This window comes from Gorilla gorilla, chromosome 20, assembly GCF_029281585.2.
Source record: "Gorilla gorilla gorilla isolate KB3781 chromosome 20, NHGRI_mGorGor1-v2.1_pri, whole genome shotgun sequence".
In the NCBI taxonomy this organism is placed as follows: domain Eukaryota; kingdom Metazoa; phylum Chordata; class Mammalia; order Primates; family Hominidae; genus Gorilla; species Gorilla gorilla.
In genome coordinates this window covers 69918605-69944645 of record NC_073244.2, presented here as the reverse complement: position 1 = coordinate 69944645, position 26041 = coordinate 69918605, and the positions used below count along the sequence as shown (strand labels likewise).

The 26041-nt window shown below is 47.6% G+C and overlaps 1 protein-coding gene and 1 pseudogene across 2 annotated transcripts; one reads left to right on the top strand and one right to left on the bottom strand.

Moving 5' to 3' along the window:
- Positions 1 to 635: 635 nt before the first annotated feature.
- On the bottom strand, positions 636 to 21875 carry ZNF587B (zinc finger protein 587B). 2 transcript variants are annotated; one of them, XM_031004114.3, is made up of 3 exons: positions 21169 to 21875; positions 4546 to 4672; positions 636 to 2871 (listed from the first exon to the last, which is right to left on the bottom strand). In XM_031004114.3, the coding sequence occupies exons 1-3, from the start codon at positions 21199 to 21201 to the stop codon at positions 797 to 799; spliced, it is 2235 nt and encodes a 744-aa protein (XP_030859974.2). In that variant the 5' UTR covers positions 21202 to 21875; the 3' UTR covers positions 636 to 796. The 2 variants fall into 2 exon arrangements, with proteins under 2 accessions (XP_030859974.2, XP_055226771.1); XM_055370796.2 differs by lacking the exon at positions 21169 to 21875 and adding an exon at positions 13448 to 15264.
- Positions 16163 to 17733, top strand: LOC101147841 (peptidyl-prolyl cis-trans isomerase FKBP1A-like; annotated as a pseudogene).
- Positions 21876 to 26041: the final 4166 nt, after the last annotated feature.

Here is a 26041-nt window from a genome sequence, read left to right as displayed (position 1 = left end):
CCACATGCCTGGAGTTTTTTCAATTTGGGCACATGGTGCCCTCAAAGGATCTCCTCCCATGTTACACAGAAAAACATAATTGGCTGAGCACAGTGACTCAAACCTACAATCTCAGCACTTTGGGAGGCTGAGGTGTACAGATTGCTTGAGCTCAGGAGTTCGATACCAGCCTGGAAACATGGTAAAACCCTATATCTACTAATATGAGAAAATAGCCAGGCATGGTGGTGCATGCCTGTGGACCCAGCTACATGGAGGCTAAGGTGGGAAGATCACTTGAGCCTAGGGGGTGGAGGATGCAGTGAGCTACGATCGCAGCACTGCACACCAGCATGGGTGATGGAGTGAGACCGTCTCTCCAAAGAAAGGAAAAAATAATAACATTCCCTATATATCTAACCTATACATCTACAGTGTTTTTCTCATCTCAGTGTTCTAGGATTCAATGACAGAAGGCACAATGCTTTTTTGCAAACATTACATTCAAAAGGCATTTCCGTAGTGACAGCTCTCCTGTGAGTTTTGAAGCCAGACTTCTGGATAAATAGCCTATATTTGCCACACTAGTAAGGCCTTCATTCAGTGTTAAATATAATCCTGAAGGAATACAGAGGTGTGGCTACAAAACTGCCAAATTTATTTTACTTGTAAGGACTTTTCTCTGGTGTGAACTCTCCAATGTCCAAGGAGAGCAGACTTCTTTCGGGTAAACATTTTCCACATTTGCTGCAATCACAAGATCTTACTCAGGTGTGTGCTCTCCTGTATTTAATGAGACTGGACTCATTCTCTGCACTCATAAGGCCTTTCTTTCATGAACTCTCTGATGGTAACGAAGTGAAGAGCTTTTCCTAAATTTTTTTTCACATTTACTACACCCATAAGGCTTTTCTCCAGTGTGAACTCTCCTGTGATTAGTGAGACTGGAGATTCCAGCAAAAGATTTCCCACATTCACTGCACTCATAAGGCTTCTGACCAGTGTGAACTCTCCTGTGACTAGTGAGATAGGAGCTTGCAGCAAAAGATTTCCCACATTCACTGCACTCATAAGGCTTCTGACCAGTGTGAACTCTCTTATGAACAATGAATGCACAGCTGTGGGTAAATGACTTCCCACAATCACTGCATTCATATGGCCTTTCTCCAGTGTGAACTCTCTGGTGTGCAGTGAGGTGGCACTTGTGCCTAAAAAATTTCTGACAAGCCTCACATGCATATGGCTTTTCTCCACTGTGAATTCTCTGGTGTACAAGGAGGTGAGACTTCTTCTTAAATAATTTTCCACATTCCCAACACATATAAGGCCTTTTTCTAGTATGGCCATGCTGGTGTAGAATTAGGTTACCCTTGTGACTAAAACATTTCCCACATTCCCCACACTTATAAGGTCTTTCTGTAGTGTGAACTCGCTGATGACTCCTAAGGTGTCCTTTTTCATTAAAAGATTTCCCACAGTCTCCACACTTGTAAGGTCTTTCTCCAGTGTGCATGCGCTGATGGATCCTAAGGTGCCCCTTTGAAATATAAGATTTCCCACATTCTCCACACTTGTAAGGTCTTACTTCAGTGTGAATGCGCTGATGGTAACTAAGGCTGGGCTTCCGACTAAAAGATTTCTCACATTCTCCACACTTGTAAGGTCTCTCTCCAGTGTGAATGCGCTGATGACTCTTAAGGTTCACATTTGAACTAAAAGATTTCCCACATTCTCCACACTCATAAGGCCCTTTTCCAGCGTGAACTTTTTGATGGCGCCTAAGATATCCTTTTAAGCTAAAATATTTCCCACATTCTTCACACCCATAAGGTTTTCCTCCAGTGTGAAATTGCTGATGTTGAATGAGGCTGCTCTTTTGACTAAAAGATTTCTCACATTCTCCACATTCATAAGGTCTTTTTCCACTGTGAACTCTCTGATGATTACTGAAGCTTACATATTTGCTAAAGGATTTCCCACATTCTCCACATTCATAATGTTTTTTGTCAGTGTGAACTCTCTGATGATTACTGAAGCTAGCATATTTGCTAAACAATTTCCCACATTCTCCACATTCATAAGGTCTTTTCCCAGTGTGAACTCTCTGATGATTACTGAAGCTAACATATTTGCTAAAGGATTTCCCACATTCTCCACATTCATAATGTTTTTTTTCAGTGTGAACTCTCTGATGATTACTCAAGCTATCATATTTGCTAAAGGATTTCCCACATTCTCCACATTCATAAGGTCTTTTCACAGTGTGAACTCTCTGATGATTACTGAAGCTAACATATTTGCTAAAGGATTTCCCACATTCACAGCACACATAACATTCTTCTCGAGGGAGAAGTCTCTGGTGCTGACTGAGTATATGTTTGGTGCTAAAATGTTTCATGGAATCTCCACGGCTATAGTGAGCTCCCCCACACTGAAAGGGAGACACACACTCAGTTTTGCTGTTTGACTTCTCCCCAGTGTCACTGGCCTCCTGCTGGAGTAATCCTGACCTGGGCAAAAAGTCCTTCCCACTCTCACTGAAGACAGATGACTCCCCTGACACATGCAACTTACACCTCTTCACAAACAACGCCTCCTCAACACTCCCTCTGTAGGGTTTCTCTCCAATGTGCTCATTCTGGTGCTGATGAAAGTTTCCACTGTCATACAATTTATTCCCCCAGGCCTCACACCTGTGCAGTTTCTGCTTGTGATGTGTTCCCTGATGATCTGCCACATGCAAAATGTCTCCCAAGATCGGGCCACACATCTCACAGGGGTGGGCCTTCTTGGGAGACACACCTGCCATAGGAGTCCTGACCTGAGTCTCTCTTTGTATATAAATACTCTGCTTAGAAGGTGCCGCCTCATCTTCCACTCCACACCAACAACCTGAAAGCAAGAAAATGCTAGTGAAGTGCATGTTAACTCTGGTGGGAAGGCACAGACCACCCACAAGTGTATCTGAAAAACTGAGGAATTACTCCAAGGAACTACTTGGAGGAACAGGATGTTGGCTTCAGGTGGAAGATGGTGCTATGTATTATTACTGGACTATAACGGTCACAGAATGTAGGAGGCCTCATAAGTTAAAGGACACAACCATGTATGTAACACAGGAAGTACAGGCAGGGTCTACAATCCCTGCATCTGCAAACCACTCATCTGCAGAATTTATGCCCTCATGACATGTGAGTGCTGTAGAGAGGGATTTGTCCAGGCCAAGGAAAACACAAGCACAACACAGCAGCTTCTGCTTGAGGACAGTTTGTAACAAAGCGTATATACTTGCTAACACAAATCTCTATGCAAATACTGGAGAACACGCAAATGGTGACATATGTAAAATGGATGAGATTTGGGGTCCAGAGATGTGAAGATTAGATAGGAGAATGAATATTAGGGTACGAGTTCATGTACAAGTAGGTCAAAGGTTAAAAAAAGAGTAGAAATGATAAGATAGACAAGTGACAAGTGTGATGTTCTCAAGAATGAGGAAGAAAAGACAAATTATGTGTGCCTACTTCTCTTGCTACAAAAATGCTACTAAAGTAGAATAGGTTCCTGGTATGGTTTCAATAAAGCCCTGACTCCATGACCTCCTCCAGGGTGCCGCTTTTTTTTTTTTTTTTTTTTTTTGGAGACAGAGACTCGCTCTGTTGCCCAGGCTGGAGTGCAGTGGCGTGATCTGGGCTCACCACCTCTGCCTCCTGGGTTCAAGCAGTTCTCTGCCTCAGCCTCCTGAGTCACTGGGACTACAGGCACATGCCATCATGCTTGAGTGATTTTTGTATATTTAGTAGAGACAGGGTTTCACCATCTTGGCCAGGCTGGTCTTGAACTCCTGACCTTATGATCCACCTGCCAGGGCCTCCCAAAGTGCTGGGATTACAGGAGCGAGCCACCATCCTCAGCCCAGGGTGCCACTCTTTAGGGACTCACTCCTTCTGAGCCTATTATGCTGAGGCTGAATTCATTTGCATCTTCTGGATCAAATGGAGGACTGTGCCTCCCACCACAATGATGACCAAATACATGGGACATGAATGATGCACAGACTAAGGGAAAGACAGAACAAGGGAACAGCCAACATTGTCTCAGAACAACTCAGCCCATGAGAGAAAAAAACTGAGTATTTCAAGGAGAATTTCTAAAGAAGATCTTGCAAGAACAGCCTCTGGTCTATATAGGCAGTGATGTAGTCTGTGAAGGCAATTCCTGCCACAGGAAGGCATAAGAAAATAGCAGCTAGAGAAAGGAAGTAGACTGTGGGTACACAGGAACCTGAAATCTGGACAAGGACACCCAAACATCCACAGGACTAACAAGGTGGGCTTCTGACTGTGAATCCTTCCCTGGGATCCTGCAGTAAAGCAGGTGCTGGGGCTGCTCCAAGAAAGGAGTAGGGCAGTATGTACACCTCAGACCTACCAACCAAGAACCTACCCACAGAACTGAAGCAGGAAGCTGTGTCCATGCTCCTGACATGAGAAAGTCTTGCCAATGGGGAAAGACAGGGGAAAACAGAGACTAGCTCAAGTCACAGGGTGAGTGTGAGCAACTTACCCAGGGAGGACATAAGTGCCAGGTTCTCCAGCGTCACATCACGGTACAGGCATCTCTGAGCCTCACTAAGGAGATTCCATTCCTCCTGGGTAAATTTCACAGCCACGTCTTCAAAAGTCACTGTGCCCTGTTATGATGTTGACAGATGAAACCACAAACCACCCCTATGCTGAGGTATCACAATCCATCTCTCCCACACATCTACTCTCACACATCCTCCTCTCAAGGTCCTCAAACATAGCAGAAACTAGGCCCACTGGTCATGGGGTACAGCCACCAACAATAGTTAGTTGAACAAATAAATAGGTATCTGTGCGGTGGCTGTGACATAAAGTCCACCCCCTCCTGACAGGCACTTTCCCTAGTATGGCCGAGGTCATGGAAAGCCCAATGTGGCACCTTCAGCACAGCAGAGATACCCTCTCTGAATGCACCTCATTCTTTAGACTTCCAGGTACATTCCATGTCCATCCCCAGGTGACTGCCACACACCACTGGCCTCTCTCTGGCCTTTAAACAACTTAAAGTATCTTTTTTTGTTTGTTTGTTTGTTTGAGATGGAGTCTCCCTCTGCTGCCAGGCTGGAGTGCAGTGGCACAATCTCGGCTCACTGCAACCTCTGCCTCCTGGGTTCCAGCAATTCTTCTGCCTCAGCCTCCTAAGTAGCTGGGGCTACAGGCACCCGCCACCACATCTGGCTAATTTTTATATTTTTAGTAGAGATGGGGTTTCATCATGTTGGCCAGGATGGTCTTGATCTCTTAACCTCATGATCCATCTGCCTCGGCCTCCCAAAGTACTGGGATTACAGGCGTGAGCCACTGTGCCTGGCCACAATTTAAAGTATCTTTTTTTTTTCTTTTTTTTTGAGACGGAGTGCAATGACACGATCTAGACTCACTGCAACCTCTGCCTCCTGGGTTCTCCTGAGGATTCTCCTGCCTCAGCCACCTGAACAGCTGGGATTACAGGTGTGCACCACCACACCTGGCTAATTTTTGTATTTTTAGTAGAGATAGGATTTCACCATGTTGGCCAGGCTGGTCTCGAACTCCTGACTTTGTGATCCACCCACCTCAGCTTCCCAAAGTGCTGGGACTACAGGCATGAGGCACTGTGTCCAGCCAACTTAAAGTATCTTAATTTCCTCCTTTGTCTTCTACTAGTGTGGGTTGAAATCTCCCCCTAGGGTTACATTTTTGGTAAAACAAATGACATCTGATATTCTACAGATGTCGTCAAGAGCAGTTTCCAAATCAAATGTATTGAGCCGGGCGTGGTGGCTCGCACCTGTAGTACCAGTGCTTTAGGAGGCTGAGCCGGGTGGATCGCCTCAGGTCAGGAGTTTGAGACCAGCCTGGCCAACATAGTGAAACTGCGTCTCTACTAAAAATACAAAAAAACTAGGCCGGGGGCATGGCTCATGCCTGTAATCCCAGCACTTTGGGAGGCTGAGACGGGCAGATGACGAGGTCAGGAGATCGAGACCATCCTGCCTAAAACGGTGAAACCCCGTCTCTACTAAAAATACAAAAAATTAGCTGGGTGTGGTGGCGGGCACCTGTAGTCCCAGCTACTTGGGAGGCTGAGGCAGGAGAATGGCGTGAACCTGGGAGGCAGAGCTTGCAGTGAGCCGAAATAGCACCACTGCACCCCAGCCTGGGCTACAGAGCGAGACTCCATCTCAAACAAAACCAAACCAAAAAAAAAAAAAAAAAAAAAACAACAACAACAAAAAACTAGCTGAGCGTGGTGGTGGGCACCTGTGATCCCAGCTACTCGGGAGGTTGAGGCAGAAGAATCACTTGAACCAGGGAGGCGAAGGTTGCAGTGAGTCAAGATCGCGCCATTGCACTCCAGCCTGGGCAACAAAAGCAAAATTGTGCCTCAAAAAAAAAAAAGGTATCACATATATTAACAGCCTGATAAGAGGGACACCACTCACCACAAAGAGCCACATGGGGGTTGGATTGTGGATAAAAGAGAGCAACCATGGCCATGGCATGCAAGCTTTGTAAGATGAAGAGAGTGTAATGGCCTGATTCCCTCAGGAGGATGCCATTGACTTATTTGAATAACTCTGGACATAAAAATGGAATTGAAACTCACTACAAACTATAGCAGGAACTCTGCCTGGTCCCATTGATCGAAAGGCTTCAGAGGCTAGGATACATTCCTTTTTTTTTTTTTGACGGAGTCTCGCTCTGTCACCCAGGCTGGAGCGGGGTGGTGCAATCTCAGCTCACTGCAACCTCCGCCTCCTGGGTTCAAGCAATTCTCTTGCCTCAGCTCCTCAGTAGCTGGGATTACATGCGTGTACCACCATGCCTGGTTAATTTTTGTATTTTTAGTAGAGATGGTGTTTCACCATATTGGGCAGGCTGGTTTCAAACTCCTGATGTCAAATGATCCACCCGTCTCGGCCTCCTAAAGTGCTAGGATTATAGGCATGAGGCACTGCACCCGTTCAGATATATTACTTAAGAGAGTGAAGTAGCCAGTCATGGTGTCTCACACCTGTAATCCCAGCACTCTGAGAGGTCGAAGTGGAAGCACTGCTTGATCCTAGGAGTTCAAGAACAGCCTGGACGACAAGGCAAGACCCTGTTTCTACATACATACATGAGAGAAAAAATTTTAAATATATAAAAAGAGAGTTAAATGGGAAAGAAACTTGCACTCATCCATTAGTGGTCATACCAATATCACCAGGCATCCAGGTGGCAAATCACACTGGGCCTTCATTTTTGGCCTTACACTACATCGTAGCTGACACCATCCAGAGTGTATGGCCCATTCAAACCGATCCAATATTACCACAGAATTGCAATTCTATTGGATCCTAAAAGGAGCGGTGGTCTCAAGTAATTCTGTGAGGACCTCCTTGCATGGCTCCACAGAAACACAGAACCATGTGTGGCTTCAGCTATCCATGACCCTATTCCACTTCTGTGCTACACTTGCCAGCCCCTCAGCAATGATGACCTTTCCCTCAATTACTTCTGTACTTCTGCCTGCATCTCATCTCTATTATCTCCATGGAAGTCTGCCCCACGACAAGCTATGCCCTCTGATACACCCTACATTCATTGTCACTTACCTCCCTCTCCTGTGTGAATGCATAACACAGGTTATGAATGCCATAATGTCACCCAGGGACCCAGGCAAAACATCTAGTCCTCAGCCTCCAACCAGTCCTTTCTGGTTCCCTAAAAGATTTACTACCTTATTATGAAGTGTGCCCTCCAAAATGGGACCCATGGCTAACGCACCTTAGTCCACACATTAGCTACCATACACTGGATGTCTCCAATATCAATTCCTTCCCAGATATCCCAACCTATGTGGACAAGCATCTCAGGGTCTGAGCATGGTGAAAACAACCCTCCTTATATTCCCGGTGACTATATTATGCCTACTCCCAACTTGCTCATCTCAGCTGATACAGCTTCTATCACTGCTGCTGCTAAGGCCAAAAACCCTAGGGTTGCCAGGCACGGTGGCTCGAGTCTGTAATCCCAGCACTTTGGAAGGCTGAGGTGGGTGGATCACCTGAGGTCAGGAGTTCAAGACCAGCCTGACCAATACGGTGAAAAACTCCGTCTCTACTAAAATTACAAAAATTAGCCGGGCGTGATGCCGTGTGCCTCCTGTAGTCCCAGCTACTCAGGAGGCTGAGGCAGGAGAATTGCTTGAACCTGGGAGGCAGAGGTTGCAGTGAGCAGAGATCATGCTACTGCACTCCAGCCTGGTGACAGAACAAGACTCCACCTAAAAAAAAAAAAAAGCAAAAACAAAAAACCCCCAGTGTCATACCTGAAATCCTCTTGCATGTCCTTACCGATCGCATTAGAAAATCTAGCTGCTCCTTTACCAAATGTAAATCACAATTCTAGCGACATCTCCTTGGCCAACAATCATCCATTAAACCTCACCTGGATGACAGAATGAGCCTCAACGCTGTCTTCCTTCCTCCTCCCTTAACCCCATGTTCCTTTCTCCACTGTGGAGCCAGGCAGAGAAGTAACATCACCTCCCCACTCTGATCAGTTTTATCTCTGAGCATTTCACATACTGCTACCAAATCCAAGGCTGACCTTCTAAGTGTTTACACAGTTTCACGGAAATGGGAATACCTCCATACAACCTTCATTATGGACTTAGGGCCTAGGGTTTAGGGTTTCTCTAGTGTTTCCGGTTGAAAGGACTGAGTTCGAGAGGTGCAACAGAGCAGGATGGCAGAATAGAAAGCTGCACCCATCATACCCTTAACAGAACACCTTTTTTTTTTTTCTTTTTTTTTTTAAGATAGAGTCTCGCTCTGTCACCAGGGCTGGAGTACAGTAGTGCTACCTTGGCTCACTGCAACCTCTGCCTCCGGGGTTCAAGCAATTCTCCCTAATTCTCCCTGCCTCAGCCTCCCAAGTAGCTGGGATTACAGGCACCTGCCGCCACACTCAACTAATTTTTGTATTTTTAGTAGAGACATGGTTTTGCCATGTTGGCCAGGCTGGTCTCAAATTCCTGACTTCAGTTGATCCGCCTGCCTCAGCCTCCCAAAGTGCTGGGATTACATGCGTGAGCCACCACACCCGGCCCAGAACACCAAATTTAAACACTATCGACACAGAAACAAATCACCTTTGTAAGAACCAAAAATCAAATGAGCACTCACAGTACCTGGATTTAATTTTGTATTACTGGAAATGGCACTAAAAGGGGCTGTAGAGTCTTGAGTTGCCAATGCCACTCCTCCCCATCCCCCAGCAGTGCCTGCCTGTTGTGGAGAATCTGTGCTCCTGGGAAGGGAAAGCGCAGTGACTGTCAGACTTTGCACAGAACTCAGTGCTTCCCTGTCATAGCAGAAAGCAAAACTGGGCTGAACTCAACAGATGCCTACCCAGGGAGTAAGCATAGCGACCAGCCCAGCCAGAGGGGAATCGCCCACCCCAATGGTCAGGACTTGAGATCTGGCAAGCCTTGCCACTGTGGGCTGGAGGGCTCTGAAGTCCTAAATAAACTTGAAAGGCGGTCGAGGCCACAAGGACTGCAACCCCTAGGCATGTCCTGTGCTGAGCTGGGCTCCGAGCCAGGGGACCTGGTTGGGTTGGGGGAGCACAACCTACTGAGACACCAGTTGAGGTAGCTAAGGGTGTGCTTGTGCCACCCCTCATGCAACCCCAGGCTACGTGGCTCCTTCCTTCCACTCGAGGAGAGGAGAGGGAACAGCAAAAAGAACTTTGTCTTGCATTTTGGATGTCACCTCAGCCACAGGATAGGGCACTGGGCAGGGTTGTGAGGACCCATTCCAGGCCCACCCAGATAATATTTCTAGACACACTCTGGACCAAAACAGAACCTGCTGCCTTGAAGGGAAGAATTCAGTCATGGGAGGACCCATCACCTTCTGACTAAACAACCCTTGGACCCTGAATAACTAGCAGCAGTACCCAGGTAGTATGCGATGGCACTGGGTGAGACTCTGAGACATGCCAGCTTCAGATGTAACACAGCACACTGCTAGCTGTGGTGGTTACGGTCAGAGACCCCACCTGCTTGAGAATAACAGAGGAAAAAGTAAAGGGGACCTTGTCTTGCACCTCAGCTGCCAGCTCAACCACAGAGGGATAGAGCACCAAGAAGCCTCTTGGGGTCCCTGATTCCAGGCCTTGGCTCGTGGATGACACTGCTGGACCTGCCCTGGGTGAGTCTTGAAGAGTCAGCCTCAGACCAGGCAACATTCACCACAAGCTGACTGAAGAGCTCTTAGCCCTTAATGGAACCTCAGTGGTAGTCTGACAGCACTCCCTGTGGGCCCGTGCTGGTGGTGGCCACAGAGTGAGGCTGCTCTGCCTGTGGAAAGGGGATGGAAGAGTGGGAAGGGCTGTAGCTTGTAGTTTGAGTGCCAGCTCAGCTGCAGTGCAAAGGAACACCAGGTAGACTTCTAAGGATTTTTACTCCAATCCCTGGCTCATGCATGGCATCTGTATACCAACCTGAGGCCTGGGGAACTCACCGTCCTAAGGAGAAGGACATAAGCCTGTCTGGCTTTGCCACCTGCTGACTGTACAGGGCTAGGGCCTTGAGGGAACACAGGCGATAGCCATGTAGTGGTCACAGGAGCCTTGGGTGAAACCCAGTGCTGTGCTGGCTTCAGCTCTCACCCAGCACAGTCCCAGTGGTGGTAGCTAAAGGGGTGCTTCTGTCCCAACTCCCAGTTTCAGGCACTTCAGCACTGACAGAGACATGCTGGGACAAAGTGAGGGAAGACCCAACAAGAGTCTCTACCTGTTATGTCAATCAAGGGAAATCTTTCAGATCTTATTCAAGACCACAAAGGTGGTACAGCTCTCTGAGTCTGCAAGAGTCACAGCATTACTGAGTGTGGGGTTCCCGCTAAAGTAGATTCAGCTTAGATCACAACACCCGAGTCCTTTCAAATACCTGGAAACTCTTCCTAAGAAGGACAGGTACAAATGAGCCCAGACTGTGAAGACCACAACAAACACCTAACTGTTTAATGCCCAGACACTGATGAACATCTACAAGCATCAACACCATCCAGGAAAATGTGACCTCACCAAACAAACTAAATAAAGCACCAAAGACGAATCCTGGAGAAACAGAGATACGTGACCTTTCAGACAGATAATTCAAGATAGCTATTTTGAGGAAATTCAAAGAAATTCAAGACAAACACGGAGAAAGAATTCAGAATTCTATCAGATAAATTCAACAAATAAATTAAAATAATTAAATAGAATTGGCCGGGCACAGTGGCTCACGCCTGTAATCCCAACACTTTGGGAGGCCAAGGCGGGCGGATCACAATGTCAAGAGATCGAGACCATTCTGGCCAACATGGTGGAACCCCGTCTCTACTACAAATGCAAAAATAAGCCGGGCATAGTAGCGCATGCCTGTAGTCCAAGCTACTCAGGAGGCTGAGGCAGAAGAACTGCTTGAACCTGGGAGGCGGAGGTTGCAGTGAGCCAAGATTGCACCACTGCACTCTAGCCTGGGTGACAGAGGGAGACTCTGTCTCCAAAAAAAAAAAAAAAAAAGAAAGAAAAAAAAGGCCGGGTGCGGTGTCTTCTGCCTGTAATCCCAGCACTTTGGGAGGCCGAGGCGGGTGGATCACGAGGTCAGAAGATCGAGACCATCCTGGCTAACATACTGAAACTCCATCTCTACCAAAAATACACAAAATTAGCCGGCCGGGCATGGTGGCGGTCGCCTGTAGTCCCAGCTACTCGGGAGGCTGAGGCAGGAGAATGGCATGAACCCGGGAGGTGGAGCTTGCAGTGAGCCGAGATCGTGCCACTGCGCTCCAGTCTGGGCGATAGAGCAAGACTCTGTCTCAAAAAAAACAAAAAGAAAAAGACAATTTGTATTTCACAGGGCACTCTGCTATAAAGGGTAAGATGTTTTGTTTAGTAAACAAATAAAAAAATAAAGACGGCCAGGCATGGTGGCTCACGTCTGTAATCCCAGCACTTTCGGAGGCCGAGGTGAGCGTATTGCCTGAGCTCGGGAGTTCGAAACCAGGCTAGGCAACATGGCGAAACCCCGTCTCTACTAAAAATACAAAAAATTAGCCGGGCATGGTGGCGGGTGTCTGTAATCCCAGCTACTTGGGAGGCTGAAGCAGGAGAATCGCTTGAACCTGGCAGGCGGAGGTTGCAGTGAGCCGAGATCACGCCGCTGTACTCCAGCCTGGGTGACAGACTGAGACTCTGTTTCAAATAAATAAATAAATAAATAAAATAAGCTGGGCTCGGTGGCTCGCGCCTGTAACCCCAGCACTTTGGGAGGCCGAGGCAGGTGAATCACCTGAGATCAGGTGTTCGAGACCAGCCTGACCTACATGGAGAAACTCCATCTCTACTAAACATACAAAAAATTAGCCAGGTGCAGTGGCACATGCCTGTAATGCCACCTACTCGGGAGGCTGAGGCAGGAGAACCGCTTGAACCCGGGAGGCGGAGATTGCGGTGAGCCGAGATCACGCCATTGCATCCAGCCTGGGCAACAAGAGTGAAACTCTGTCTCAAAAAAATAAAAAATAAAGACTGCATCTAACAAGGTAAGGTCACCAACGAGCACACTCTTCCACTATCAGTTCTCACTAGAGGATTCTGTGATGTAATGCCCAACCTTGTTTTTACTAACCCTGTTTTTAGATTCTCCCTTTCCTTTAATCACCTAGACTTGTTTCCACCTGAATTGACTCTCCCTTAGCTAAGAGAGCCAGACAGACTCCATCTTGGCTCTTTCACTGGCAGCCCCTTCCTCAAGGACTTAACTTGTGCAAGCTGACTCCCAGCACATCCAAGAATGCAATTAACTGATAAGATACTGTGGTGAGCTATATCCGCAGTTCCCAGGAATTCGTCTGATTGATAACGCCCAAAGCCCCGCATCTATCACCTTGTAATAGTCTTAAAGCCCCTGCACCTGGAACTGTTTACTTTCCTGTAACCATTTATCCTTTTAACTTTTCTTGCCTACTTTACTTCTGTAAAATTGTTTTAACTAGACCCCCCCTCCCCTTTCTAAACCAAAGTATAAAAGAAAATCTAGCCCCTTCTTTGGGGCCGCGAGAACTTTGAGCGTTACCCATCTCTTGGCCGCCGGCTAAATAAACGGATTTTTTTTTTAAATAAACGGCCTCTTAATTCGTCTCAAAGTGTGGCGTTTTCTCTAACTCGCTCAGGTACAACAGTGACTATAAAAGATTAGGCCTTCAGCAGCTCGAAAGGGCTGTCCTGACAGTCACTCCTAATAAAAACTCAGCATCTGCTGCCTATGGCTCTGCCACCTCAAAGACTCTTCCTTGCAAGACTACAGGCTTTTGGGTGATGATGAGGTGACCTGAGGGCATGGAAGGCACCACAATTACCTGAGCAGACAGCCTCAGCGTGGCCGCCACCGCCATCGAACCACGTGGTTTAAAGCAGGGTTGGGAGGAGAGGGCGACCAGCCAGGAGATACGGGCATGACGGTCCCTATCCAGGCCCAGGGGTGGGTCACGCTTGGCGCCGTCACACAGCTCCAGAGTCGCCTCTGTGCAGCAGAGGGCAACTGTTCTCCGCCTTCTGGGTTCAGTCACCGCAGTGCCGACCTAGGGCTCAGGAGCCTCTCCGACAAATAAACCCAACACCAATCAAAATGGCCGCCACCAGAGGGCGCCGGAAGTCCGGACCCATTGTCACGTGCACACAGGAAATGCCTTTATTCTGAGCCCCCATGGCTCTTCCACTCTGTCATTCCATGCTGAGTTTTCTGGGTAATGTAGTTCCCTAGGTAACAAGGAGGGTAAAGGGCACAATTCCCAGAGGCGCTTCTGCAGGAAAAGCCCAGCTCCACCTCAGGAGTATCCTTAAGATATGCGTCCTGACTGGTATGGTGGCTAGCTCCTGTAATTCCACCAGTTTGGGAGGCCAAGTCAGAAGGATCATTTGAGGCCAAGAGTTAGAGATTAGCCTGAGCAACAAAGCAAAATCCTGTTTGAAGGGGGCCTGCCCCTCCATACCTCTGGGTATTTCTCATCAGGTGGAGACGAGAGACTGAGAAAAGAAATTAGACACAGAGAAAAAGTATAGAGAAACAATAGTGGGCCCAGGGGACTGGCACATTCAGCATGTGAGGACCTTCACCGGCGCCGGCCTCTGAGTTCCCTCAGTATTTATTGATCATTATTTTTACTCTCTTGGTGAGGGGAGTGTGGCAGGGCAACAGGGTGATGGTGGGGAGAAGGTCAGCAGGGAAACACGTGAGCAAAGGAATCTGTATCATGAATAAGTTCAACGAAAGGTACTGTGCGTGGATGTGCACATAGGCCAGATTTATGTTTCACTTTAAACAAACATCTCAGTGTAGCAAAGAGCAACAGAGCAGTATTGCTGCCAGCATATCTCGCTTCTAGCCACAGGGCAGTTTTCTCCTATCTCAGAATACAACGAATGGGAATGGTTGGCTTTACACCATGACATTCCATTCCCAGGAATGAGCAGGAGACAGAAGCCTTACTCTTATCTCAACTGCAAAGAGGCCTCCCTCTTTCACTCCTCCTCCTCAGCACAGACCCTTTAAGGGTGTCCAGCTGGGGGATGTAAGGTCTTTCCTTTCCCATGAGGCCATATCTCAGGCTGTCTCAGTGGGGGAAACCTTGGACAATACACAGGCTTTCTAGGGCAGAGGTCCCTGCAGCTTTCCGCAGTGCATTGTGTCCCTGGTTAATAGAGAATGGAGAATGGCGATGACTTTTACCAAGCATACTGCCTGCAAACATATTGTTAACAAGGCACATCCTGCACAGCCCTAAATCCCTTAAACCTTGATTCAATACAGTACGTTTCTGTGAGCACAGGGTTGGGGCTAAAGTTACAGATTAACAGCGTCTCAAAGCAGAACAATTTTTCTTAATACAGATCAAAATGGAGTTTCTTATGTCTTCCTTTTCTACATAGACACAGTAACAATCTGATTTCTTTTCCCCATATCCTGTCTCTGCAAAAAATAAAAAATATTAGTGGGGTGAGGTCAGGCGGGCCAGTGGTCCCAGCTGCCCCAAGGTTGGGGTTAGGGTTAGGGAGCCTGAAGGAGGGAGAATCGCTTGAGCTCAGGAGTTTGAAGCTGCGGTAAGCCGAGATTGTGCCACTGCACTCCAGCCTGGGCAACAGAGCAAGACCTCTTCTCTAAAAAATAAAAATAAGGGCTGGGTGTGGGTGGCTCACGCCTGTAATCCCAGCACTTTGGGAGGCTGAGGCGGGTGGATCACCTGAGGTCAGGAGTTCAAGTCCAGTCTGGCCAACATGGTGAAACCCCGCCTCTACTAAAAATACAAAAATTAGCTTGGCATGATGGCATATGCATATAATCCCAGCTACTCAGGAGGCTGAGGCAGGAGAATCTCCTGAACCCAGGAGTCAGAGGTTGCGGTGAGCTGAGATTGTGCCACTGCACTCTAGCCTGGGCGACAGAGCAAGACTCTGTATTGGAAAAAAATAAAATTAAATAAATAAATAAAAGATTGCAGATCTTTCTACTGGGCAGAGGATCATCCTGCCTTTCCTTAAAACTCCTATTGAGATTTCTTGCAATTATTAGCTGTAGCTGATTACCCTAGTGTATGGAAAAATATTATTTCAGAGTTAGTGTAGGTGCTCCCAAAGGCTATAGATCTAAATTCACCTATCATTTCAAGTGGTCCTTTGATGCAAAATTCTTCCACTGGAAGCAGAGATTAATGCAAAGGTTAATAACCATTATTGTATTGTTAAAATGAATGTGTAAACACCCAGCGGGTTCATTTTGCCCACTGCCCAGATACAGCCAATTTATCAGGACAGGAGAATTGTAAAAGAAAGAGTTTGATTCACACAGAGTTGGATGAACAGCAGACTGGAGTCTTATTAATATTACTCAAATCAGTCTTCCTGAAAACTTGGAGACTGGGTTTTTTGTTGTTGTTGTTTATTTGTTTGTTTGTTTTTTGAGATGGAGTTTTGCTCCTGTTGCCCAGGCTGGAGTGCAAGGTCATGATCTCGGTTCACTGCAACCTCCACCTCCTGAGACTGGGGTTTTTTAAGGATAATTTGGTAGATAGGGGGCCATGAAGTGGGCAGTCCTGATTGGTTGGGTTGGAGATGAAATCATAGGTATAGCAGGACAAGCTGCAGACTAAACCCCTCAGACACCGAGTTAAAGAAGGAAGGGCTTTATTCAGCTGGGAGCTTCGGCAAGACTCACATCTCCAACAACTGAGCTCCCCAAGTGAGCAATTCCCGTACCTTTTACGGGCTCACAACTCTAAGGGGGTCTGTGTGAGACGGTCGTGATCGATTGAGCAAGCAGGGGGTACATGACTGGGGGCTGCATGCACTGGTAATTAGAACGGAACAGAACAGGACAGGGATTTTCACAGTGCTTTTCTATATGTTTGTAATTTGTATAACATAACTGATTAGGTCAAGGGTCGATTTTTCTTTTTTTTGATTTGAGTCTTGCTCTGTCGCTCAGGCTCGAGTGCAGTAGCATGATCTCGGCTCACTGCAAGCTCCACCTCCTGGGTTCACGCCATTCTCCTGCCTCACCCTCCCAAGTAGCTGGGACTACAGGTGCCCGCCACCACGCCCGGCTAATTTTTTGTATTTTTAGTAGAGACACGGTTTCACCGTGTTAGTCAGGATGGTCTCGATCTCCTGACCTCGTGATCCGCCCGCCTCGCCCTCCCAAAGTGCTGGGATTACAGGTGTGAGCCACCGCGCCTGGCCAAAAAAAAAAAAAAAAAAAAAGTCCGGGCCCAGTGGCTCACGCCTGTAACCCCAGCACTCTGGGCAGAGGTGAGGGGATCACGAGGTTAAGAGCTACAGACTATCCTGGCCAACATGGTGAAACCCCGTCTCTACTAAAAATACAAAAATTAGCTGGGCATGGTGGCGCATGCCTGTAATCCCAGCTACTGGGGAGGCTGAGGCAGGAGAATCACTTGAAGCCGGGAGGCAGAGGTTGCTGTGAGCCAAGATCGTGTCACTGCACTCCAGCCTGGGTGACAAAGAGAGGCTCTGTATCAAAAAAATAAATAAATAAATAAATAAATAAAAGCCAAGGGTCTAGCCAGAGCTGTGGAACCGCCGCCAGGTCGCTGTTGGTCCACACCGCCCGTCGCGCTACCCGCCCACCCAGCATCGGCCGCCGCCATGGGAATGCAGGTGGAAACCATCTCCCCAGGAGAGGAGCGCACCTTCCCGAGGCACGGCCAGACGGGCGTGGTGCACTACACCGGGATGCTTGAAGATGGAAAGAAATTTGATTCCTCCCGGGACAGAAACAAGCCCCTTAATTTTTAGCAGGAGGTGATCCGAGGCTGGGAAGAAAGGGTTGCTTAGATGAGTGTGGGTCAGACAGCCCAACTGACTATATCTCCAGATTCTGCCTACGGTGCCACTGGGCACCCAGGCATCATCCCACCACACGCCACTCTCGTCTTCGATGTGGAGCTTCTAAAACTGGAATGAAGGGAATGGCCTTCTCCCTCAGCTCCCTGTTCTTGGATCTGCCATGGAGGGATCTGGTGCCTCCAGACGCGTGCGCATGAATCCATATGAAGCTTTTCCTGAGGTTCCACTACACTCTGTATAGACATCTGCCCTGACTGAATGTGTTCTGTCACTCAGCTTTGCTTCTGACACCTTCCATTTCCTCTTCCCCCTTCTCCTTGTGTGTGTGTTTACCTAAACTATATGCCATAAACCTCAAGTTACTCATTTTATTTTGTTTTCATTTTGGGGTGAAGATTCAGTTTCAGTCTTTTGGATCTAAGTTTCCAATTAAGTACATGGTCAAGTATCAACAGCACAAGTGATAGATTCACTTTAGAATAGGAATTGGTGTTGGGGGGGTGTTGCAAGAATATTTTAATTTTTTCGATGAAATTTTTATCTATTAGATACTAAATATTCTTTCTGCTGCGCTGCAAAGCCATCGCAGATATGAGGTGCTGCTGAGGGATTAATTATTGTCCAAGTTGAGAGATGTTCTTCGGTTAAATTAAAATCCCCACCTAAAACCAAGGTGGTGATGGGGAGAGCCTTTGCTTCCACCAGTCCCACCCCATCCTCCCTTTAAGCCCCTGCCTTTGAAAGTAGATCATGTTCACTGAGATGCTGGACACTGCAGGTATCTGTCCCTGGGCCAGCAGGGACCTCTGAAGCTTTGTTGCCTGGCTTATTTTTTTTTCCATCCTGTGGTTTTTCTAATGGACTTTCCAGAATTTTGTAATCTCATAACTTTCCAAGCTCCATCATTTCCTAAATCTTAAGAACTTTAACTGACAGTTTAAATTGAAGATGCTGTTTGTAGACTTCACACCCAATGAAAGCCCAGCCATCGCCGGGCACGGTGGCTCATGCCTGTAATCTCAGCACTTTGGGAAGCCAAGGTGGGTGGATCACCTGAGGTTGGGCGTTCATGACTAGCCTGATCAACATGGAGAAACCTGGTCTCTACTAAAAATACAAAATTAGCCGGGCATGATTGTGCATGCCTGTAATCCCAGCTACTCGGGAGGCTGAGGCAGAATTGCTTGAACTGGGAGGCAGAGGTTGTGGTGGGCCGAGATCGTGCCATTGATTGCACTCCAGCCTGGGCAACAGGAGCAAAACTCCGTCTCAAATTAAAAAAAAAAAAAAAAAAAAAAAAGAAGCCAAGCCATAAAAAGATTCCTCGAATATTCTCTGAAGAAAATGATGCTGGGGGACACACTGGCTCATGCCTGTAATCCCAGCACTTTGGGAGGCCTAGGCAGGTGGATCACCTGAGGTCAGGAGTTCAAGACCAGCCTGACCAACATGGTGAAACCCTGTCTCTACTAAAAATATTAAAAAGTAGCCAGGTGTGGTGGCAGGCGCCTGTAATCCCAGCTACTCCGGAGGCTGAGGCAGGATAATCACTGGAACCCGGGAGGCAGAGGTTGCAGTGAGCTGAGATTTCACCATTGCACTCCAGATGGGGCAATGAGAGCGAAACTCCATCTCACACTTGATCTTAGCCAAAAGGTGGAGAAGCGTTGAACCAAAGCCACTGTGCCCGGTGGGAAAGTTCTTTATAGATTTATAGTCCTTCTTTATAGATTAGTTCTTGCTAAATGTTGAAAAGAGAATTATAATTACCTAAAGAGGATTAATTCATCACTTAGGAAAAGCAGAGGTTAGTAAGAGGAAGTTACTTCTTTTAGAGTATGTGATTCAAAGGAAAAAATGTGATACATCAAATAAACATGAACTGGCTAAACATTTCTAGGTACATATCGATTTATAAGCCACTGTAAGATTCAATACAATGAGGAAATTATTGGTGTAATAAAAATAACTGAGAGAGTGAAGGGGTGCCCTGCCCCTCCACACCTGTGGGCATTTCTCATCAGGTGGGATGAGAGGCTGAGAAAAGAAATAAGAGACAGAGACAAAGTATAGAGAAAGAAAAATAGGCCCAGGGGACCGGGGCTCAGCATACGGAGGAACCCTGATGGCACTGGTCTCTGAGTTCCCTCAGTATTTATTGATCATTATCTCTACCATCTCGGAGAGGGGGAGGTGGCAGGACAACAGGGTAATGGAGGCAAGAGGGTCAGCAGGAAAACCTGTGAACAAATGTCTCTGCATCATAAACAAGGTAAAGAAAAAAGTGCTGTGCTTTTGATGTGCAGATACATAAACATCTCAATGCCTTAAAGAGCAGTATTGCCTCCAGCATGTCTCACCTCCAGCCCTAAGGCGGTTTTCTCCTATCTCAGTAGGTGGAATATACAATTGGGTTTTACACTGAGACATTCTGTTGCCCAGGGATGAGCAGGAGACAGATGCCTTCCTTTATCTCAACTGCAAAGAGGCCTTCCTCTTTCACTAATCCTCCTCAGCACAGACCCTTTACAGGTGTCAGGCTGGGGGAACAGTAAGATCTTTCCTTTCCCATGAGGCCACATCTCAGGCTGTCTCAGTTGGGGGAGACCTTGGACAATACCCAGGCTTTCTCAGGCAGAGGTCCCTGCGGCCTTCCGCAGTGCATTGTGTCCCTGGGTACCCGAGACTGGAGAATGGCGATGACTTTTACCAAGCATACTGCCTGCAAACACATGTTTACAAAGGCACATCCTGCACAGCCCTAACTCCATTAAACCTTGAGTCCATTAACCTTGAGTTAACTCCATTAAACCTTGAGTTAACTCCATTAAACCTTGAGTCCTTGCACAGCTGAAACCGTCTTTGCAAAATTATAACTGAGGAAATTATGACAGTGAAAGAAATCAGACCTAACCGACTCCATCTTGCTTTTAACCTTTAAGCTGTCCTTGTCCATTCCTGGGCACAGGCTGAATTAACTTAGGGAAGGAATTCTGTTCATGGTTTCACTCTGAAACAAAATTGATAATAGCCCTTTCCTGAAAAGACCCCCTTCTTGCCTGGGGACCAGCCTGCCTTTGCAGGACTAACAGTTTAGCTACAAGATTAGAAATTACAGTTTAGGGGTCATGTAGCTTCTGGCTCCAAGAGTCTGAACCTCACCAAGTTGCTCCTGAAGATAACATAACAATTGTAAAAGCTAAGATCAGTGCTTGAGGTATGTTGGAGATCCTACACTGGATGGATCAGCTGACAACACACAGACCGGTAATCTGGGTCAATCAGTTCTGCCATCCCACCCAGAACAGAAAACAGCATGAAAAACTCACTTCAACCCTCTATAAATCCATCTCCAACCTGATGGATCAGCACTCCCCACTTCCCAAGCCCCTACCCGCCAAATTAACTTTGAAAACTCTGATCCGGGAATGCTCGGGGAGACTGATTTGAATAATAATAAAACTCCTGTCTCCCGAACAGCCGGCTCTGCGTGAATTACTATTTCTCCTTACAATTCCCGTCTTCACAAATCGGCTCTCTCTAGGCAGCTGGCAAGGTGAATCCACTGGACGTTTACACAGGGACCCCTCCTGCCAGCGCCTCAGTGTCCCTACGCCGGGTACCGGCTACTGACCCGTGAGCAGGAGCCTCTCCCTCGCTGGTTTAGGACCTGGGTGACGATGAGGTGACCTGAGGGCACAGAAAACGCCACAATTACCTGAGTAGGGCGCCTCGGCGCAGCCGCAGCCATCGGACTACTTGGGGAAAGCACTGCCCGGGAGCAGCAGGCGCCCTCACCGGGCTGCAGAGCCGCCTCTGTGCACCGAGAACGGTTCCTCTCCACCTTCTGGGTTCATTCACCGCAGTCCCACGTAGCAGTCCGGGGCCACTCACTGGGCAAACACGCGTATTGCAGATCAACGTGGCCGCTACAAGAGGACCCCGGAAGTCTCGGCCCTACATTAGGCGCACACACGGAAATGCTTCTTTCCGAGCCCTCATTGGCTCTGACGGCATTCGTTCAACGCAGAGCTTTCTGAGTAATGTAGTCGACCAGGTTTCAAGGCTGTAAAGAGGGCGCTACCCAGAGGTGCATCTGCAGGAAAAGCCCACCGTCATGTCAGGAACTCTCCTTAAAAGCGCGCCCTGAGGCCGGGCGCGGTGGCTCACGCCAGTAATCCCAGCACTTTTGGAGGCTGAGGCGGGCGGATCGCGAGGTCAGGAGATGGAGACCATCCTGGCTAACACGGTGAAACCCCGTGTCTACTAAAAATTCAAAAAAAAAAAGTTAGCTGGGCGTGGTGGCGGGCGCCTATAGTCACAGCTACTCCGGAGGCTGAGGCTGGAGGAGAATGGCGTGAACCTCCTTGCAGTGAGCTGGGATCGCGCCACTGCACTCCAGCCTGCGCGACAGAGCAAGACTCTGTCTCAAAAAAAAAAAAAAAAAAAAAAAAAGGCGCCTTTCTAGGGCAGAGGAGAGGTCTCACCTAGCCTTAGAAGCCGTATTGAGATTCCTGGAGACTAGTGTCTGTAACTAATCACTCAAGATTTTGGAAAAATACTACTTCAGATTTCGGGGAGCTCAAGGTAAATAATAGGGAGCTCAAGCTGAAACTATTATTTAGGATTCTCCCAAAGGCTAAAAATCCAAATTATCACACCGTTGGAAACAGTCGTTCAGTCGCAAAATACCTCCACTGGAAGCAGAAGCTGATAAGCGTTGTTGTGTTAAAATGTGTCCGAAGGCCCTCAGAAGCGTTAGAGTGCCTAAGGCAAATGAAGGAAGTTAGAGATGCGCTCCCCTACAGCAGGAGTGCAAAGCTGAATCTCTGTGATTCCTACAGAAAACAACTCTCCTGCTGATAGAATCTGTGAAAGGAAAATCTTGTGGCCTCAAAATTACTAAGCTAAAGGGAAAAGTCAATCTGGGAACTGCTCAGGGCAAACTTGCCTCCCATTCTATTCAAAGTCTTCCCTCTCCTCACTGAGATAGGTGCATAGTCTGATTGCCTCCTTTGGAAGGACTTATCAGAAATTAAAAAGAATCCAACTATTTGTCTCTCACCTACATGTGACCTGGAAGTCCCCTCCCTGCTTGGAGTTGTCCCCGCCTTTCTGGTCAGAACCGATGTAATTCTTACAAATATTCACTGATGTCTCATGCCCCCCTAAAATGTATAAAACCAGCCGGCGCGGTGGCTCAGGCCTGTAATCCCAGCACTTTGGCAGGCGGAGGTGGGCGGATCACGAGGTCAGGAGATCCAGACCATCCTGGCTAACAGGGTGAAACCCCGTCTCTGGTAAAAATACAAAAAAAAAATTAGCCATCCTGGTGGTGGGCGCCTGTAGTCCCAGCTACTAGAGAGGCTGAGGCAGGAGAATGGCGTGAGCCTGGAAGGCGGAGCTTTCAGTGAGCAGAGATCGCGCTACTCCACTCCAGCATGGTCGACAGAGCAAGACTCCGTCTCAAACAAAACAAAACAAAACAAAACATACAATCTGTGCCCCAACCACCTTGGGCACGTGCCGTCAGGACTTCCTGAAGCTGTGTCACGGGCATGCGTCCTCACCTTTGGCAAAATAAACATTTTTTTTTTTTTTGAGATGGAGTCTCCCTCAGTCGCCAGGCTGAAGTGCAGTGGCGAGATCTTGGCTCACTGCAACCTCCGTCTCCCAGGTTCAATCGATTTTCCTGCCTTAGCCTCCCGAGTAACTGGGCCTACAAGCGCGCAGCACCTTGCCCAGCTAATTATTACATTTTTAGTGGTTTCACCTTGTTGGCCAGGATGGTCTCGATCTCTTGACCTCGTGATCCGCCTGCCTCGGCCTCCCAAAATGCTGGGATTACAGGAGTCAGCCACTGCGCCTGGCCGGCAAAATAAACTTTTCAAATGAACTGAGACCTGTCTCAAATTTGGGGGGTTCACAAATCAATTGTAGCATTCAATTAATTGCACCACGCTTTTACCCACTTAGTATCCTTTACTTGATATTCTAACTTATATTCAACTCCTTTTAGGAATTTGAAGTCAGTTTTATATATATAAACAACAATAAAAGATTTGGTAGCTTGATAGTGGTAATAGCTACAGTCCTTAAAGGTAGTGCTCTCCATCTGGTCATACTGGGCATTTGTTAAATCCATGAGTTCATGTCATTGATGGGAAGTGATTATTATTGATTTATCTTAAGAGAGCAGGGAGTGTTCTGCATGAAAAATTAAAATTACATGAGAGAAACAGTTGTAAAATGCAAGATACGAAAGCCTATTAATACTGACTAGATAGGCCAGTCATGGTGGCTCATGCCTGTAATCTCAGCATTTTGGGAGGCCGAGGCGGGTGGATCACCAGGTGAGGAGTTTGAGACCACCCTGGCCAATATGGTGACACCTCGTCTCTACTAAAAGTACAAAATTAGTTGGGCGTGGCGGCACGCACCTGTCATCCCAACTACTCGGGAGGCTGAGGCAGAAGAATCACTTGAACCCAGGAGGCAGAGGTTACAGTGAGCCGAGATTGAGCCGTTGCACTGTAGCCTGGGCGACAGAGTGAGACTCCGTGTGAAAAAAAAAAACAAAAAACACTGACTAGGTAATTATTCAACAGTTCTGACAGAAGTAGTTCTGAGGAAACATCAGTAGATGGTGAAAAAACTTAGGGCCTCAGAGAAATGTTAGCACTGATGTCTAAGAGATGGAATTATGCTCAGCACGTAATTGGAATGGTCACTCTGATGGTTTTGGCTTCAAAATGAGATTCTTCTTTTTTTTTTTTTTTTTTTTTTTTTGAGATGGAGTCTTGCTCTGTCACTGTATAAAATGGACCAATCAGCAGGATGTGGGTGGGGTCAAATAAGGGAATAAAAGCTGGCCAGCCAGTAGCAGCAACCCGCCCAGGTCCCCTTCCACACTGTGGAAACTTTGTTCTTTTGCTCTTCGCAATAAATCTTGCTGTTGCTCACTCTTTGGGCCCGCACTGCCTTTATGAGCTGTAACACTCACCGCGAAGGTCTGCCACTTCACTCCTGAAGCCAGCAAGACCACGAACCCACCAGAAGGAAGAAACTCTAGACACATCTGAACATCTGAAGGAACAAACTCCAGACATACCATCTTTAAGAACTTTAACACTGCCCGTGAGGGTCTGCGGCTTCATTCTTGAAGTCAGCGAGACCAAGAACCCACCGGAAGGAACCAATTCTGGACACAATACCTTTCAAACAAGGGACCTGTCCAGGCTTCCTTCTGATGACCAACCCACCTCTAATGCTGGCCAGTCTATTTCACACAAAGTTCTAAGTTTTCCTGGTGTCATAGTAACACCGTAATCTCCCTTAAATCCTTTCTTGAAATTTTTCAACATAGTTCCTAGTGAAGTGGGCTTACTTTGTGCCTGACCCATGCTTCTTTGAGACAAAACACCACGCTCACACCACACGCACACCACAAAACAAAGAACAGGTAAAAAGGGCACACATACACTTTTACAGTTTACACCAAACCAGAATCAAAACCCAAATCAGAGTATCCGGAAATCCAAGCCAGGTCAAAACCAAAACGAAAGTATCAAGCAATCCAAATCAAGTCAAAAACAAAAACCAAAGTGCCGGTACAGGCATGCCGTGGGTGATCAGGCCACCCTTCCACTCAAATGGAGTGGGCAAGTTCCAAAGACTAGTCTTACCAAGTTTCAGATGTCCGGACTCCAAGTGCCTGTTCCTTCCCAGGGTTCAGCGACTGCATTGATCCTCTGTGGGGGCCTGCCACGCGCCACTCTGGCGAGGTGTTCCACCGGGGCAATTGCCTACCCGGGAGTGCTCTCAGGTTCTGCGTCCCTCAAGCTGGCCAGAGTCCCCTGTAGGGATGCTCCACAGGGCAGGCCTAAGCTGCCTAAGGGGCTGCCTCGACTATCTGTTAATCACCTGGCTTCCCAGTCAGGGAACCAAGAAATGTAGCAGGACAAGCCGCAGGGCTGTATTCAGCCGGGAGCTTTGGCAAGACTCACATCTCCAACTACCAAGCTCCCCAAGTGAGGAATTCCTGTCCCTTTTAAGGGCTTACAACTCTAAGGGGGTCCACATGAGAGGGTTGTGATCGATTGAGCAAGCAGGGGGTACACGACTGGGGGCTGCATGCAGTGGTAATCAGAACGGAACAGAACAGGACAGGGATTTTCACAATGCTTTTCCATACAATGTCTGGAATCCATAGATAACATAACCGGTTTGGTCAGGGGTCGATCTTTAACCAGGCCCAGGGTTGGCACCTGGCTGTCTGCCTGTGGATTTCATTTCTGCCTTTTAGTTTTTACTTGTTTCTTTGGAGGCAGAAATTGGGCATAAAACAATATGAGGGGTGGTCTCCTCCCTTAACAGCACAAACGCTTAATTAACATTTCTTTTTCTTTTGAGACAGGTTCTGTCGCCCAGGCTGGAGTGCAGTGGTGCAGTCATAGCTCAGTGCAGCCTGGACCACCTGGGCTCAAGCAGTCCTGCCACCTCAGCCTCTCAAAATTTGGGATTACAGGCGCGCGCCACCGTGCGGGTCAGGAGGCCTCCCTGAGAGCCCCAGAGGTGGAGCTGGGCTTTTC